A 17,887-nucleotide genomic window follows, 5' to 3' on the forward strand; every position below is an offset into this window, starting at 1 on the left:
ACTCTCTGGATTTCTTTCTCGATCAACTCTGAATGTCTATTTTTTGTTGTAGCAAACTGTCGTATAGCAAGAAACTGATTTATCTCCTATGGCAGCTCTCCTCAAAAATTTGCATTCTGATTTTGCTTTATAGATAGTGGAATATTTTTAATTTATAATGAAGATAGCAAGCTCTGTGCCCAAGCTCAAAACAGCAGCTCAGTCATAACTGCCATGTGCAATGTGAAAAATGAGTTGCAGAGGTTCAGATGGATCTCGGCCACACAGCTGCTGAGCATGGGGATGAAGCTGTGCTTAGGAGTGCTCACCAAGGATGATGAGGCTGCCATCACATTGGAAACCTGCAACAGGACGAATGAGCTTCAGAGGTGGGAATGTAAAGGTGAAGCACTTTCAATCCAAGGCAAGGATTTGTTTCTCAACTATGGAAAAGGGAAGGGAAAGAAAATCAGGTTGTCCAAAGAATCAGGCAAAGGGAGCCGATGGAGAATCCATGGAACTGCAGGCAGCATATGCTCCAGGCCCTATGAGGGTAAGTATTGAGAATTAATTTCTATATTTATTGGTAAATTAACTGCCCCTATTTAAATGGATTCAACTGCCTGCTTGTCAAGTAGCAGTCCTTGTAATAGTGACATCAGTAATACAGTTCACTGAAAGTGGCTTAGCAACGCAACACAAATAGCATAGAATCATAGAATCACAGACTAGCATAGGTTGAAAGTGACATTAAGGACCATTCTGTTCCTACTGACTGTCACCCACTAGGCCAGATTTCTCAAAGCCTGTTCTTGCACCTCCAGGGATCCCAACTTCTCTGGGCAACCCGATCCATTGCCTCACCACCCTCCGAGCAAGGGACTTCCTCCTAATATCTAATCTGATCTTTCCTCTTTTAGTTTAAATCTTCTTCTCCTATGTCACTCTTAGACCATGTTGAAAGTCTTTGTCTTTTTTTATAAGCCCCATTTAAATATTGGAAAGTCCCCTCAGAGCTTTCTCCTATCCAGTCTGAACAAGCCCAGCTTCCTCAACCTTTCCTCATAGGGGAGGTGCTCCAGCCCTCTCAGCATCTTTGTGGCCCTCCTCTGGACCTACTCTAACATGACTGCATACTTTTCTGCCCATCTCAAAAAGTGTGATTCTCTCAAATGAAAGAATAAAAGGCTCATGATGAACTAAAAAAGGAGAATGGGAATTCTCTTTCTACAGCAACAATGGAGGGAGATGGAGTGGGTGGAATCTGTGACTGTTTCAAAATCAACTTGATCCATTTCTGGGAGAAGTGGTGAATTCCATTATATTAAAATGTTGTTCTTACTTGATTTGACCAGGTGCTGTCTTTATAAGTTAATTTCTATATAACGTTGTTTTGATTCACTGCTAAAAGTGTTTATCCAGTGTTTCTCAGGTCCAGAAAGAACAAAAAGCATAAGAAGGCAAAAATAAAAGACAGGACTTTAATGCTTTAGAATGCAGTAACATCTTGCACTTAGATAGGAATGCTGGAGATTTCAACACTGGAGATCTGGATCTCCTTTTCCTGCTTTATTATCCTGCTTGGGTTACGCAGACCTAGCATTCAGTCCCAAGTGTTTAATGTCCTTTCTACTGTAACACTAGTAAGGTGAGAGGTTAAACAGCAAGAAACAGTTCTACCTGGAATGAATTTTATCATTATTTTGTTCAGATACAGACAAACTAGACTGTGTAGACATTGGATAGTTGCTTTCCAACAGTTAAAACTTTAAGATATAACATTCTCTCATGTGGACTAATAAAAATACTCTGACAGTTTCCTTCTCCAACCATACAGAGAAAAGAAAAAAAGATCCTAAACATCATCTGAGGAGACAAATTTGTGCAATGGGAGAAGCTGAGTCATGAAATAATAGTCCACACATGACAAGTAATAAATCTGACAGATTTTTTTTTTTTCTGAGGGCCAAATCAAGGCTGTTTAAGAGTGTTAATTAGAAACATCCACAGAGAGATGCATGTAAACAAACCCTGTGATTAGTATTGGATACCAAGTGACTGCTATTAAACTGTTTCTCTCCGTAGATATGTATACAATAGGAGGAAATAATTTTGGTGCACCTTGTGTGTTCCCTTTCAAGTTCAATGGTAAATGGTTTGCTGACTGCATCCGTCAGACTGATGCAAGCTCTCTCTGGTGTGCAACTACTTCAGATTTTGATAAAGACCAGCGTTTTGGAAATTGTCCATCAAAAGGTAATTTATTTATAAATATTTCAGGAAAGGCGTTAAGTTAAATGTCACCTCCTCTCACAGTTAAAGTCTCCTCAGGATGTGAAAGTAGTACTGGACAGCAAAGTGGATTCTGAGTAACCTAATTCACTGGTAAGCTATGCAACTGGATGCGGGGCCTCTGCTCTTCATTCAGTTTCTGCTTTGGCGATAAGGAGGCTGGTATCTATGAAATATATGGTGAGGATGTTGTGTGGAGCTGATGGAAAAAGTCAGAACGAAGTACTTTTGAGGCATTTTGAGACAGGTAATGAATAGAGTAACAAGGGTTCCAAAGTAAATAGAATGGATGGAGAGACCAAGATTTTCTGCATGGGGAAAAGGAGGTTAATGTGGACTGAACTGCGAGAGAAGTAGATCAGATATAAAGGGAAAAGAAAAGAAGAAAGTGAATGTAGAAAAAAATGGGACTTGTAAGGAGAAGTAACTCTTTACATTATAAACGTGTTATTTGTATTGAAAGCACAAAGCATATATTGAAGGCAAAATCTACCAAACCATACACTACACTGGTTTTAGTCTTCACTGAATACTTTACTTTTGACGTTAACAGTTGTGATTATCTTATCAAGTTGTGCTTTTCATATTTTATAGACACTCTCCACAAAGATTTTTGGAAAACAAATCCTTTGACTGAAACTCATTATCAGATAAACGCAAACTCACTTTTGACATGGCATCAAGCAAGAAGAAGCTGCCAGCAGCAGAATGCAGAATTGTTAAGTGTCACAAACCCTCATGAAGAAATGTTTTTGTTAGGTAAAGCAAAAAATTACATACAAACAAGTAAATGAATGTACGTAAAATGAGCTTTAAAATGGATACTTACATTCACAGTTTGAAAATAAGTCCCAGTGCCATTCTTAAAAAAAACCATCACTTTCTCACAAAAAAATTCTTAAAATACTGTGAAAAAAAAATGTAACCCATATAGAAAAGATAAAAAGATATCTATGACTTTTTTTTTTTCATTGTCCAGTTTTAAAAAATTTATTTCAAGTTTTCTTTAACAACTTACCAGATGCATTTAATTATTTTGTTTATTTATTTATTATTATTATTTTGCACATGTAGGACTCACTAGTGATCTGGGGTTCAATGCCAAGCTCTGGACTGGTCTTGTCAGACGACTCGATAGCAGCTGGGAATGGACTGAGGGTAGTCCTCTCAGATATCTGAATTGGGCTCCAGGTGAGTGCATTTTTCAGAAATGATGATCAATATTTGGACCAAAATTCTGTTCTCTTCCCCAGAGTCCTGTTACCTGATTCCTTTTGTTTCACAGAATTTTCACTGGTTACAAGTGCTTATGATAAAGGTAGGGTATTGCGATAGTGGGATCGCATCATAGATGGCTCATTGTTATTTCTGAATTTCCCAGGAAAAGCAGATAGCTCATCTAAGAAAACCATTAAAAACATGCATTTGCACCTCACTCAGTGTTTGATTTCCGTCTACAGTTTTCTCATCAGGCATATTATTCAAACAAAACGAAAACCTCATGAAAGGTGGTATATAGAGAACTATGAAAGAGGAAAAAAAAAACCACCAAAAGAGAAATGCTGTATAATTTTTTTTCAGTTGCTCTCCTTATGTATTGCTTATGATGTCTATTGATAAAATCTTAATAAGTCTCCACTATATTTTTCAAGATTTAATTCAGAATAGTGTATGTTGCTGAAGTCAATATAATTTCATAATAACAGTTCTGATGACAAGAAAATCCAAGGGGTGAGCACTTATGTGGAATTCAATACAAATTTCACATCCATTTTTTGACAGCAAAAGATATTGAATGTTCTGCAATAATACCAACCCACAGGGAGTTGTGCCTTAGCTGAATTTTTATGAAGTGTTTTCTGTGTGCTGCAGTATTTCAAACACCCTCATTTTCTCCTTGAATTGTTCATGGGAAGGGGGAAATTCTCATATTTGAAATGCGGGTCCTCCCAGTGGGCTCACTGGTGTCTCTTCATCACTGCTCAAGGGAATTCTCATTCTGAAGAATCAGGAACTAAGGCCATGTGGCTGCGCATTCCCTCCTGTGGTGAGATGAAAATATTCAGTGTTAACAGAATGATTCTCTGTATGTTGTGCTTCTTTCCTAAAGGAAATCCCTCTGTGGAGCTTATAAAAATGTGTGGAATCTTCCAAGGCAGGAATGGCAAATGGGAAAATGTGGCATGTAATCAAAAGCTGGGATATATCTGCCAAAAGAGAAACTCTTCCATTGTGGATGACTCCTTCATTGTTCCCTCAGGTATAATGAGTCCTGAAAAAAGATGTGAGCTAGAGCTCATGCTCCCCCCACTCTCTCTGACATTTTCTACCCTGTTCTGAAAAGAAAATACTAGAACTTGGGGCTGGCAGTTTTTCCCACTGGAGTTCTCTTTTCACTGGAGGCAATGTAGTCTTTTCTATAGGAAGAAAATGTTTAATGCTTGGGAATTCTCAGCATGCCTCTAGCTCTGCTGTAACTCCCCCAGCAACACACATGATAGTCTATAACATTGTTCACTGGATTGAGGGTTTAATGGCACACCTTAAATACTAAGGCTGCATTCAGGTAGCCTACTGGGGATGGTTTCTGACCCATGCTTACCTCCAGACCCATGCTTGGATGATGACCAGGGGAATGCAAGCTTGTACATGAATGTGTCTGGGCCTTCCAGTGCATAATATGAGCAGTGCAGGAGCTTGAAGTGACTGGCAATCACCTGGTGTTTCCTAAAAAAAAAAAACCAGAAAATCTCCAAAATTCACCAAGACAGAGTTCCTGTGTAGGACAAGAGGCCCTGTGGCTGTACCCAAAGCCTCACGGATGGGGATTTGATATAAAGTATTGCCCTTCAAGCTTTCTTACCAAATTGATGAGTATTTATTTCATCCTCTAAAAGAGCTATTTGGGTAGCTTCCGGAACAATATTGTTCTGATGCAGATATCTGTTCTGCATTCTTTATGATACTCCCACCCTTTTTTGTCTTTTCTACCAGTCTGTACTCTAGTATCTCAGAGTTTGCAGTACAGGTAATTTTCTTTGTGATTAGCAGAGAACACTCAGCAGAACCGCTCACTAATTGTTTGAAATATTTTTTTTTTTAGGAGACATGAAGCCTATTAAGTGCCCCAGGGAATGGGTAGCCTATGCAGGGCATTGCTATAGAATTTACAGAACACCCAAAATATGGAAACAAGCCCAATCATCATGTAGAAAAGAAGATGGAGACCTGACAAGTATTCATAATGTTGAGGAGTACAGTTTTATAGTGTCTCAACTTGGGTATAGTGAGTATTCCCACAAGAAATTTCTTTGTCTGGAGCTATACTCTCTTGCTGTTGCTCATGTAATCATTATAACCATAAGCTTACCTGTTAATTTGTTTACTTTTTGAAACTCCTTGTTCAGTAATTGTGGATATTAGACATTGTATCTCAATTTTAAGACAATGCCTATCATTAACTTTGTTTTTCTAGAGCCAGATGATGAGCTGTGGATTGGTTTAAGTGACTTCAGGTTTCAGATGTATTTTGAATGGAGTGATGGGACACCTGTGACATACACCAAGTGGCATCAAAGACAGCCGACCCACACACCTAATAAGGCAGACTGCATTGTTATGAATGGAGAGGTAAAAATCCCTCCCTGACTTTCTTTTGCCATTTATACCTCCCCTATACAGGGAAAAAAATCTGTGAAAATTCTGTGATTAAAAAAAAAAAAAAAAAAAAAAAAAAGAAAAAAAAAAAGGCTTTTAAAGAGTTTTAGGAACTTGTTTTGCTTCAGAATATCTTAGTATGGTAAGAGGCTGGAGACCAGGTTTAGGGAGACGTAAGATGGAGCATCAGAAGCGACGCACTCTGCTGAGAGTTGATCTACTTTATAACAGTTGCAACAAATTTCCCATCTGAAATTGGCTGAAGTGACCCTTCACCTGCCTTTGACCTAGCCAATCATAGCTGCATAGTCTAGCTATTGGAACAGGGACTTTCTTTATCCTTCCTGTAAAACATCAGAAAAGTATGTAAACAAACCTTTATTACAGTTGCTCTGGGAGCTCATATTACTGGAAGCACAAAGAATTAGGTACAAAAAAAAAAAAACAAAAAACAAAAAACAACTTTGTTCTGTTTTACACTCAGTTTAAAATGACGAATTATTATACTAGGGAAACAGTATGTTTTCCATATGTTATTTTTTTTTCTCCAGCACTTCCTTGCTGATGTCATCTGGGCGTATGAGCATACTATTGTATACATGAGCATGAATAAATACTGCAGTGCTGAGAATAAGATGAAAGAGAAGATGTTTTGTTACTTTTCTCATCAGCCACTGAAACTTTAATACACTCCTCCCTAATTCTCACACTTCTGAGGAAATGTGGCCCTCAGTTTGTTGTGTTCCCTGTCTGGGAGGTTTGGAGAAAGAATCCAGGCATGGAAATGCTGAAACAACTCACGCCATATGAAGAGAGAAGTGGTCTCTCTGACAATAGTAAATGTTCCTATAGAACCTGGATTTTCTCTGGATTTCACTTGTGGTTTCTTCTTGCCTTGCTCAGGCTGGGTTCTGGACTGACAGTGCTTGTGAAACAAAACTTGGTTACATCTGTAAAAGAAAACCCTTGGCAGAGGAATCAGGGGAAGCTGAAGTTACTTACCCGGGTTGCCAGAAAGTAAGTGTGAAACAAAAGCAGTGAAAGGTCACTGCATCCCACTTTCATTTCCATGACGGTAAGTGGCATAGAAGTCAATTATTGCAATTTGTGGACTCCTAGAAAACTGTTTCTTTGTCTGTGCTGATACATCTTAGACTAATAAACTCAAAATGTCTTCTCTTTTCCTCACTTACATATGCACTTCACAGTGCTGCCTTTTGGTACAGAGCTATTCCCTTTGCCCCAACGGCCTCTTCCTGCAGAGCATCTCATTGCTTTTGAGCTGGAACCCACAGATTGCACATACCCATCTAGGTTCAACCCACCCATCACAGGAGGCAGAAATATCTGAGCCTGCTGTTTTACAGTGCGACTGCAGCACAGCCTCTTGCAACAGCTGCACATAAAAATTATATGCTGTTTTATGCTCTATTTAAAATGACATAACTTAATACTATGGAGAAACAACAAAAAAAATGTTTTCCATATTTTATTTTTAATTTCTCCAGCACTTCTTTGCTAATGTCATCTGAGTGTATGAGCATAATGTTATATATTTATAACACAAAAGCAGAGCTGGCATTACCCAATTTGTTGAGCTGTGGCTGTCAGCTTGCTTTCCAGTTCCAAGTCTGAGCCATGGTTCATTACTGACAAAGGCACCTGTCAAGGGGCGAGAAGCAGTGTTGTGGCTGCAAAGCTATGTTTGATTATACTGAATTCCTTTTCATGGCTTCTGAGGTTGATTTTGGTGTGGGATGTGGTGTTAATGCGGCTTTTAGAAGAGCTCTATACTGAGCAATCTGGCAGTTCCCCTTGTGTATCTGTTGTTTGCATTTGCAGGGCTGGATGAAGCATGGCTTTTACTGCTACTCCATAGGGCAGCTACCAGCAACATTTTCAGAAGCAAAACTTATCTGTGAAGAAAATAAAGCTCACCTGGCTACTGTGACAGACAGGTATGGCAACGTAATCTTGTCCTTTCAGATGTGCAACCAAGCCAAAAATTCAACTCTTCCTACTCTGAAGTTATTAATAGTGTGTAATGTGATACTACTTCTTTGGTGTAAGATACATGTTAAAACTAAGTGTAACAAAGTAAAACAGGCAGTGCTATGTCATCAATATTAACATTCAAGCTATGGCTGCTACTCACCAGCACTCTTGTTGTCCCTGATAGTAAAGATTTGATTCAGCCCCCCCAGCAGTCCCAAATCATCAGAATGTTTTAAAACTCACTGAAATGAACTAAACAGATAAATACGAAACTATTTATTTCTTCTGGATTTGAGTTTTTAGCCTTTTCCTCATAATAGGAAGATCTGGAAATGTATTCTTTTTTAGAATAATTATTTTATCCTAGACTAAAAGTATTTAAAGATCGAAACCTTATTTTAAAACATAGTAAATCACCGTATCACTGATTTAAATAAATGCATTAATTCAAGTATTGGCTTATATTGCTCATCGTATAGCACAAAGGGAGAATAGAATCACTTTAAATTATAAGCATGATTTACATTACCTAATTGTAAAGTAAACAATTTGTATTATGATGAGATCTTAAGACCATGATCCTTGTTTCAATCTATGCTTATTTTTCCCCATGTAATTAACAAATCAAATTTGCCAGGTTTACTACAGTGAACTATTTGAAGAAATAGGCAGATTGCAATAAAGCTTGATATATTACTTTAGTACTTATTCTTCACAGATATGAACAGGCTTTTTTAACTTCTATAATTGGATTCAAGCCAGTGGAATATTTCTGGATTGGACTCTCAGACGTGGAGGAGCAGGGGACGTTCAAGTGGACTGGTGGGGACCCGGTCATCTTCACTCACTGGAACATGGGAATGCCAGGTAGGAACCAGGAGTTCAGAGTTTCTGCTCTGAGGAACCAGGAAGTCATGGTTTAGAAACTACAGGGTGGTTTTAAAACAGTTCTGACGTAAATGTGCAGGAACAACCATGCAACTTCTGTTTGTACTGAAGCTGTAGTAGCTCTTTCCAGGTGGCCACCTGGGACTGCATGTGGCTGCTGCTGTCATTCATTCTTGGTTCTCTGCTGGCTTTTATATTTTGGTGATATAATATATCATCAGTATAATATAAAATGAATTTTTTTATAACTTATTTTAACTACTTGAACATTCAAACACAGTGGGGACAGGTAGCTTTTAGTAGAGGATGTATGTTTTGAGAAGATGTAGGTACATATCAATAAGGTGTTAAAATTTTGTCTTTCATTAAGGAAGGGAGCCAGGCTGCGTGGCCATGAGAACGGGAACTTCAGCTGGATTATGGGATATTCTCAATTGTGAAGAAAAAAACCTGTTTCTGTGCAAGCAGCTGGTGGAGGGAGCAACCCCACCACCCCCTCTGACGACTCCTCCGCTCCCATCCTGTCCAGACGAATGGCAATCCATTCCTCAGAGCAGCTTCTGTTTCAAAGTAGGTATTTAACAAGTGAAAACAAACACTTGTCATTTCAAGTAAGAATATGCTTCATGTATGCATGGAGGATGGATTTTATCCTGCTTACAAAATGGGTCATTGTCAGGAATAACCCACTTGGCCAGGGAAACCTGCTGATAAGCCTGGGGAAGCCCACCAAATCAATATGAGTGAACAGCTTCGTTTATTGTAAATACAGTAGAGCTTATATAGATACAGAACCCGAAACCACGGTTACAAACAACTCTATAAATCACATACCTAGGGTACAGTGTTCAGACAAGCATATCGAAGGAACAAAAGCGAGCATTCCATAAACCCATTTACCAAGCACCGTTGCTTAGGTACAATCTACGCTACAGTCATTCCAAGCACAAACCGTCCCTGGCTCCTAAGCCACGCAAGCTAGTTTTATCATCTTCTAGAAACCCAGATCAGGATACAAGATAAAAACCACTGCAGGTCATTTGTGTTTACACATCTCTAATCATATCCTGGGTGGAGCATCCTGAGGTGTTGGAAAGTGCTGTGTGCTGCTGGATTTGAAGTTTGGAGCTACCAGGATTCTGAGATGATGCCAAAAGCAAGGCTGAAATAATCAAGTTTGCTAGGTGACCACACAAGCAAGGTGGCACAACTAAATGCCCAATGATTAAACTAGAGGCAAGAAAACAGAGGCTCAGAATGCTGACTCTAAATTACTCTAATATCTGAGACTTAACTGTCCACTTTCCACAGATTTTTCAGAGAGGAAGGGAGAAAATGCAAACATGGTTTGGTGCAAGAGATTTTTGCAGAGCTATTGGAGGAGATCTGGCATGTGTCCACAGTGAAGAAGAGCAAAAACTAATATCTAGTTTGTAAGTAACTGCAAAATACATTGTGTAAATATAGGAAAGAAAGCATTTTAAAAATGAACATTTTGCACTTCATGAGGAATTTCCAGTGGTCAATTTCTTTTTTGGAAAGGCAATGTGCATCTCTGCAAAATGTAAACAGGTAGAAACTGAGGTAAAGAGTTCGAAAGAAGTGAGCAAATGTGCTTTTTGGCAGGCCTTTGGGTGGATTCATCTATGTGTGAGAATAGCTTGAATACACGCAAAAATGAAAGAAGGGTCATAAAAATTGGTTTCAACTCAGTTTAGTTGAAAAAGAGAAGCCTGTTGTAGTTGACCAGCAGATGAAATAATCAAAAAATTGAAGGAATATTTTATGCTGTGAAATGTAATTTTCCTTCTTTAGTTAAGAGGAAAAATTGGAGACTAAGAAAGACTGACCTACTGATGTGTTTAAATAAATGTTTAACTGAAGCAAATGAGTACTGGCTAGTCTGGGTTTGAATGCATAAGTTTCTTTGTGGGACCAAGACCTTAAAATTTTCGTTTAATTCAGTAATTTTGATAATGTGATATCTGTGATCATTCCTGTACAGTTCTGTTTCCCTGATTCCTGTCAAATGTTTTTCCCCACATGAAAATGGAGGGATAACTTTACATGAATTCCTCAAGTGATAATTCAAGTGACAAAACTTTCATACGATATATATTCTCCATCTCTATTTCACACTCTTATTGTCTATATTTGCACATAATCATTTAGAAATAAAGACTATCGTCACTTATCTTACTGGATGGGTTTAAATGCCTTGGACTCTGATGGAGGATTTACGTGGTGTGATGGTTCACCAGTGAGTAAAAATTTCTTGTTCCTGCTCCTTTTGTTATACTACACATACGGCTTGTCAAGCATGTACAAAACACAAGTGACTTTAAGTCAATTTCCCAAGTCTGATTTAGGAATTAGTTTTTATCTTTTGATAGTTCACAATCATACAGAGTAGTATGACAGTTATAGCAATGAAATAACACCAAAGATAATGGAATCTCTATTTTCTCTCTTGGTTTAAGCCATTCTGATTGTACAAATCTCTGTATTTTCATTTGTTATTTACTGTGGAAATAATTGTATTTGTTTGGTCAAGATAAGCTTTTTTGCCTTCACCCTCTTATGTTGCTCAATGTCTGCAAGGCCCAAGGCCATATGATGGCAGCTTTGGATGTCTCTGCAACATCAGGGCAGGAGGAGAGGATCTGAGGAAAGTTCTTAGATTCTACTTTCTAGAGCTTGACAGAACAGCTTAATCTCTTCACATATAATGGAGGAGAACAGTTTTTTGGCTTCCTAGTGTTGGCCAATAGGTACAGAGAAGAATCACTATGCTATACAATGGTCTTGTGGTCATGTCCTACTTCCGGTGTTTGGAACAAACAGATAATGTGAACCATGAATTCAAATGAAATGTTTTATTCTTTAACAAGTTAAAAGAATGTTTTGCTTCAGTAGAAAACCCTGAAAACGCTGTGTTTTCACTATAGGTAAATTTTCAAAAATGGGCAAATGGAGAACCAAACAATTATGATGGAAATGAAAAATGTGGAGTGTTTTATGGCTATAATGATATGAAATGGAATGATATATTTTGTGAACATATGCAAGACTATGTTTGTCAAATAAAAAAAGGTAAGTTGACGACCTTTTTTTTCTAAAAATGGTATTTAGAAACAGTTTAGAACATCCTGTCTAGGTAGATCGCATCACATGTATTAGAGCCAGCTGTTCCATGAAACACTACATGAATTTCAATTTAAATAAAAGCAGTTGAAAACTATGAATTCATTGATGAGATACATGTGAGTTTAGCATGTACATGCAGCATGCTGAGGAAATGAAATCAAGTAGCATAAATCCATAGTCCATAGTTTATGTAAGCTCTAACATAGTAGTTTGCTGAGTGTAACACCTTCTTTCAGATATTCCTAGCAATTTTGTGACAAAAAAAATCTTACGAGTAACTTCTAGGTTTTATTTTATCGCTGGAAATTAAAATGCAATGGTAAATGATTAAAAAACAATGGCATAAACATATTTGATTGAGATATTTCTGATATACTCAGATATTGATTTACCTTGCAGGAGCATCACTGAAACCAGAACCTACATCCACATTTGGTAAGTCTTGTATTTTCAGTACGTGAAGAAATTTTCATGCAATGGTGTTAATGTCTATTATGAACACTCTACTTAATGTTTCAAATTGCAGATTATGAATATATTGTTAGTGAAGATGACTGGATAATATATAATCATAAGGAATATTACTTTAGCAAGGAAGCGATGCCTATGGAAAAAGCAAGAGACTACTGCAAGAAAAATGGTGGTGATCTTGCCGTTATCGAGAGTGAAAGTGAAAGAACGTTTCTTTGGAAATATGTAAGAAAATCACTTCAAAAAATCAAGTTTTATCCTCTACTGAGGCCTCTTTTTCAGCTGGCTTCAGACATATTAGAAAGTAGTCTGCATAATAAAAAATAAATGTCACTTTTCATGAGTTTAACCACCTAGAAACTTTGACATAATCATTATTCTAATAAATAATTGCTATGTGTAGAAAAGTCTTCCGTTTCTTTACAAGACTATTGCCAGAGTGCAACTTTCAACATTTTTTTTCTGTTCAGTTACAAGTTAGTTACTGAGTGGGTATTTTGTTTTGCACCTCGTTCTCGTCACAGAATTTAGAAACAAGGGGAAAAGAAATCCTTCTCTTTGTCAAAATAGATTAAATTTTCAAGAAATAGTTTGAGCCAGGCTGCTTTCCAATAGGAAGTGAATAACTTGGTGATTCTAGTTTTTTATAAATAGTTTCTATACTATCAAAAACAAGTATGATTCCTCCCTTTCTTCCATGTGATTAAACAGTAAACTCCGTTATTTACTTGGAGCCTTTCGGCAATTTTCCACTATGGTTTTCCTAAAAATATGGTTTTATTTTATATTATATCCTCTTAAGACATTTTTAATTTTGTTTTGTTTTTAATCTTAACACAGCATTTTGCCCAATTTCTTTTTCATCCCTTTCTTTTTTTTTTTTTTTTTTTATTTTTTTTTTAAATAATTTAATGATAATTTTGCATTTTGAAGTTTGGGCACGTAATCCTAGCAACTCCCTGTACACTGCTTGTCATCTAACTGCATAAGTGTAAATAAGGTGCTTCTAAGTGCTTGCTCATTTTATTTGAAATCTATTTGATTACATCTCATTGATACTTCTTTTTTTGTGTGTATGTTTTAGACTTTTTATAAAGATCAAGGAAATAATTTTTTTATTGGCTTAACTGTGAGCCTTGACAAGACGTTCCGGTAAGTGAAAACATTAAGTATTTAAGACTCATATGTGATGTGCGAATATTTGCCAAGGCTGTTTCTAGGAGGCTACTGAGGCTTAAAGGTGAACAGAGTTTGCCTATAGCCATATTTTGACATAAAATCTTAAAATATGATTCTCATTTTCAGGGTAGCATTTCTCCTATGATATTTTCATTATCTATTTTCTCTTCTTCTAGTTCTAGGCCCTGTTTTTTGTTTTGGGAAGTCATGTTTGCCCACAGTCAGACTACTCTGAGTTAACCATGCACTCACTTTCCTCGTTAAATGCAAGAGAAGATAAGATAGATAAGATTGAGGTCTCTAGAGATATTCCAGGTGGTACTTTAAGAAAGTATTAAATATTCAAATGATCAAAACCTTCCTCTGCCTTCCTCTTCTGCCCTTTTCTAGTGCCTTCTTCGGGGATTTCAAAGTTGCTCAGATGAATCTCTGCCTCATTTTAACTTCCCTTCTGAATTCTCAGGATGTCTTTCTTGTTCACAAACCACAGACACTCATCTCTGTGGAGCTAAGACAGTCTGATTTCTTGGAGCTTCTGCCCCCTCCTCCCCTGCCCAAAGAAAAAAAACTTTATTGTTTGTCTTTACTGCCCCTCTAGTTTAATCCTTCTTTTTTTCTGGATAATGGTCCAACTTTATCAGAAATCGTAGAATCGTAAAATCTTAGAATCATGGAATACCTCAGAATAATAGAAATATAGTTTCCAACCCATAGTTTGGGTTGGAAGGGACTTTAAAGACTGTCTAGTTCCAACCCCCTGCTATGGGAAGAGACAACTTCCACTACATCAGTTTGCCCAAAGCCCTATCCAACCTGACCATGAACTTTTCCAAGCTTGGAGTATCAACAGTTTCTCTGACCAACCTGTTCCTGTTCCACCACTCTCACAGTAAGGAATTTCTTCTTAATGTCTAATCTAAATCTACTTTAAAGCCATCTACAATCCTATCACTTTAATCTTTTTCTATCACTATAATCTCTGATAGCCCCTCTCCAGCTTTCCTGTAGGCCCCTTTTAAGTACTGAAAGGCCACAATGAGGTCTCGCAGGAGCCTTCTCCAGGCTGAACAACACCAGCTCCCTCTGTCTATCTTCATAAGATATCTGCTCCAGCCCTCTGAGCATCCTCATGGCCCTTCTCTGAACTCATTCCAACAGGTCTGTGCCCTTGTTCTGGGGAGCCAGGTCTGGATGCTGTACTCCAGATGGGGCCTCACAAGAGAAGAGTGGTTGAAGACAATCATCTCTCTTGACCTGCTGGCCATTCTCCTTTTGATGCAGCCCAGGATACACTTGGCTTTTTGGGCTGTACGTGCACATTGCTGACTCATTTTGTCTCATGTCTTTAAGACATTCTTCCCAGTTTACTCTATGTTATTTTTTGTTTCCTGTTTGAATCAGGAAGATTTGCAAGTGAAAGCAGTTAGGCATCCTTTTGCATTCTTTATTTGTGGTCTACTGGCAGGAACACGCATACTGTTGATTAGCTTCACAAACTGGAAAAACACTGAATGGCCCTGGAGCTCATGCTGTCTGAAAGCACATTCCCCACTTGACTGTGCTCCCTCCAGCACTCTGAGGCTTTTTACTTTTTTTTTCATAGGGCATTTGTGAGAATAAATTTGTGAATCACTGAACTAGGAAGTTTTTTTTTTTTGTTTGTTTTGTTTTGTTTTGTTTTTTTTTTTTTTTAATAACTGAAAGCAGTAGCAATATATATTATAGATTTCTTTTGTTAACAAAATTGTTCCTAGTATATAATTTGAGAATCTCTCCTACCCTTTAAGACATTATATCACTGCTTTGGCCCCAGGAAATTACTAAGTTAGCCTCATGTTTCTGCGTCTGTGCTCCAGGTAAGGCCAGGCCAGTATTGCACCAGTGTATTTTGTTTGAGTTATTAGTGCTCAGAGACAGAGGAAAGCCATGACTTTGAAAATACTATCTGAGACCTCGTTCAAGTCAACAGTATTAGACATTAGACATGAAGATATTTTTTAATGATTACAAGTGAAAAGTTTTCCTTTTACCAGAGAAGAACACATGTTTGTAAAGTAGGATATAGAAAAATAAAAACAAAACTACCACCAAGCTCTAGTAAGTCCCTAGCAAAGAAATGCTACCCTACAAATTATTATTCTCCCAAATCACTTATTTCAGGTGGGTGGATGGAACTACTGTAAACTATGTTGCCTGGGCCCCAAATGAACCCAACTTTGCAAATAATGATGAAAATTGTGTGGTCATGTATACCCAAACAGGTGAGTGCTGTAACAATATTCAGTCCTTCATGGTGTGGTACAGACCTGAAAGGGCTGAATGTGCAAGTCTGTGGCTTAGAGATCTGCATGAGATTTTAGAGAGGTTAATTAAAAATGACCCTTTGGCAGTCATGAATTTTGCTGTAAACCTGCATATTTCTAAGGAGAATGTACATAAAATTAGTCATTATTTCCATGGGGAGGGGAATACTGTAATCAGTTCTACTTCCTATAATAGATTTACTAAAGGAAAGGTCATTCTATATTTCAGTCTCAGTTTTGTCTTTTATTCTGATTTACTTTAAGGTACATGGAATGACCTCAACTGTGGCAGTGTTGAGCTTTTCATCTGTGAAAGGCTTAACAGTACTGTTCGTCCAAGTACTGCTCCCACAGTACCACCACCCAATGGTGGGTGTCCAGAAGACTGGCTCCTCTTTGATAATAAGGTGCAGTATGAAAAGTCAGTATACTGCTTTTTAAAAAGAATAGAAAACTTCCTTGGTTCAGTATTTAAGTTGAAGCAGTGATTTGTTTATCACAAAATATATTCTGACCACGTACATTTAATGACCCTAAAAATAAGAGTCCTAAAATAGAAATTATAGTCTGTATTGGGGCCACAACTGTTATGAAAGAAATCATGTGCCATATAAGGAGAATACTTCATTATGTATTTTTGCTATTATTTAGTATTTCCAATGATAGTGGGCAACTGTGGGAGAAACAACTTCAGAACAACTGTATATTCTTATTTACTTTGCTAAGCTTATCTGGCTGTCACTTCTGAGATACTTTTTTGACCTGTGTGAATTCTTTTCTGAGGTCTTAGGCATTCCTTACTCAAAGTCAAGCCTCCAAAATGCTGTGGAACCGTTGCTTGAACTTAATTTCCACTGAAAATTTTAGGCTGATATATTTCTTCTTCTAAATGGGTGCTAAAATATGGAGGTTTTCCAGTATGCATCTTCTCTTTCAGAAAAATCTAAAAGCAAGCTAGAAAGGACAATGAAGTCTCCTTTTGGTTTAAAATATTTAGCTTATCTCACTTGATACACACAGAGATGCTTTCACTGGAAACTCTAAAACACCATCCAACTACAGCTTTGGCACACTTCTTACTTTTCAGTGTTTCAAAGCATTTGGCCTTGATGAAAATTATACACTGACATGGCACGCTGCACGGAACAATTGTATTACTGTTGGAGGAAACCTGGCTACTATCTCAAAAAAGGAAAATCAAGGTATAAAGTACTAATCTTTTGATACTAAATGAGATATCAAATGATCATGGAGAAGCAGATTATAACGTTTTCCTTCCATGTACAATATTTATCTTTTCTTCAGCTTTCCTCATGTCTCTCTTAAAAAATACTGCAACTGATGCCTGGATTGGACTGAATGACATAAATCATGAGCATACATACTTATGGACAGATGGAAGTCCAGTTTACTACACAAATTGGGCAAAAGGTTCCCGAAGTTACTATAGTAAGGTAAAAAATGCATTGTTATCATGGAATCATTGAACCATAGAATCACAGAATAGAATAGCTTGGGTTGAAAGGGACTTTAAAGGCACTTAGGGGGCAAGAGGGAGCCCCCTTGAAGCAGAGACTAGGACCCATTCTCCTATGTCTTCAGGTTTTGTGGTCTGTCTCCTCAGGTTTGGAAACTAACTTAGCTTCTTCCCCTTGCAAGGACTTCAGACAGGGTAGTTGCCCTGCCTGTATCACTGCACAGTACCGCTCATCAATTTCTCTCCCCGATTCCTGAATACTACATTTCCTGGTGATTTCCTCATGCAACCTGGCCGCTTGCTCAAAAAGTTTGTCAGACTGGGAACGCTTGCACCTCCTCTTCTCTCAGACCCTAGGAGAACTTCCAGGTTCTGGAGTTCCCTGCAACAGAAGATGTGGGCAGCTTTATTCACTCATCTAGAAGTCTGTCTGCCCAAGTCATTGGCACCCAGTCTGGGTTTCCATCTCAGTCCAACCACTGTGGCCAATGGTTGCCGT

The 17,887-nt window shown here is 37.8% G+C and overlaps 1 protein-coding gene across 3 annotated transcripts in view; it reads left to right on the forward strand.

Moving 5' to 3' along the window:
• The window catches only part of LOC122159473 (macrophage mannose receptor 1-like), a 33,604-nt gene that overhangs the window by 3,204 nt on the left and 12,513 nt on the right, over positions 1-17,887 (forward strand). For all 3 annotated transcript variants that reach the window (XR_006168528.1, XR_006168527.1, XM_042817083.1), the window contains exons 2-22: positions 134-532; positions 2,065-2,235; positions 2,866-3,030; positions 3,346-3,462; positions 4,382-4,531; positions 5,375-5,557; positions 5,747-5,901; positions 6,832-6,945; positions 7,771-7,886; positions 8,642-8,790; positions 9,182-9,381; positions 10,123-10,244; positions 10,984-11,071; positions 11,760-11,904; positions 12,358-12,393; positions 12,485-12,654; positions 13,514-13,581; positions 15,769-15,869; positions 16,176-16,318; positions 16,999-17,113; positions 17,217-17,365. Coding sequence is in view for 1 of the 3 variants with exons in the window: in XM_042817083.1 (XP_042673017.1) it covers positions 134-532; positions 2,065-2,235; positions 2,866-3,030; positions 3,346-3,462; positions 4,382-4,531; positions 5,375-5,557; positions 5,747-5,901; positions 6,832-6,945; positions 7,771-7,886; positions 8,642-8,790; positions 9,182-9,381; positions 10,123-10,244; positions 10,984-11,071; positions 11,760-11,904; positions 12,358-12,393; positions 12,485-12,654; positions 13,514-13,581; positions 15,769-15,869; positions 16,176-16,318; positions 16,999-17,113; positions 17,217-17,365 (3,056 nt within the window). In the remaining 2 variants the exon portion in view is untranslated. The remainder of the gene's footprint in view (positions 1-133; positions 533-2,064; positions 2,236-2,865; positions 3,031-3,345; positions 3,463-4,381; positions 4,532-5,374; positions 5,558-5,746; positions 5,902-6,831; positions 6,946-7,770; positions 7,887-8,641; positions 8,791-9,181; positions 9,382-10,122; positions 10,245-10,983; positions 11,072-11,759; positions 11,905-12,357; positions 12,394-12,484; positions 12,655-13,513; positions 13,582-15,768; positions 15,870-16,175; positions 16,319-16,998; positions 17,114-17,216; positions 17,366-17,887) is intronic.

The sequence above is a fragment of the Centrocercus urophasianus genome, unplaced genomic scaffold (assembly GCF_019232065.1).
Source record: "Centrocercus urophasianus isolate 14NV4802_14NV808 unplaced genomic scaffold, USGS_Curo_1.0 seq_16, whole genome shotgun sequence".
NCBI classification, from domain to species: Eukaryota; Metazoa; Chordata; class Aves; order Galliformes; family Phasianidae; genus Centrocercus; species Centrocercus urophasianus.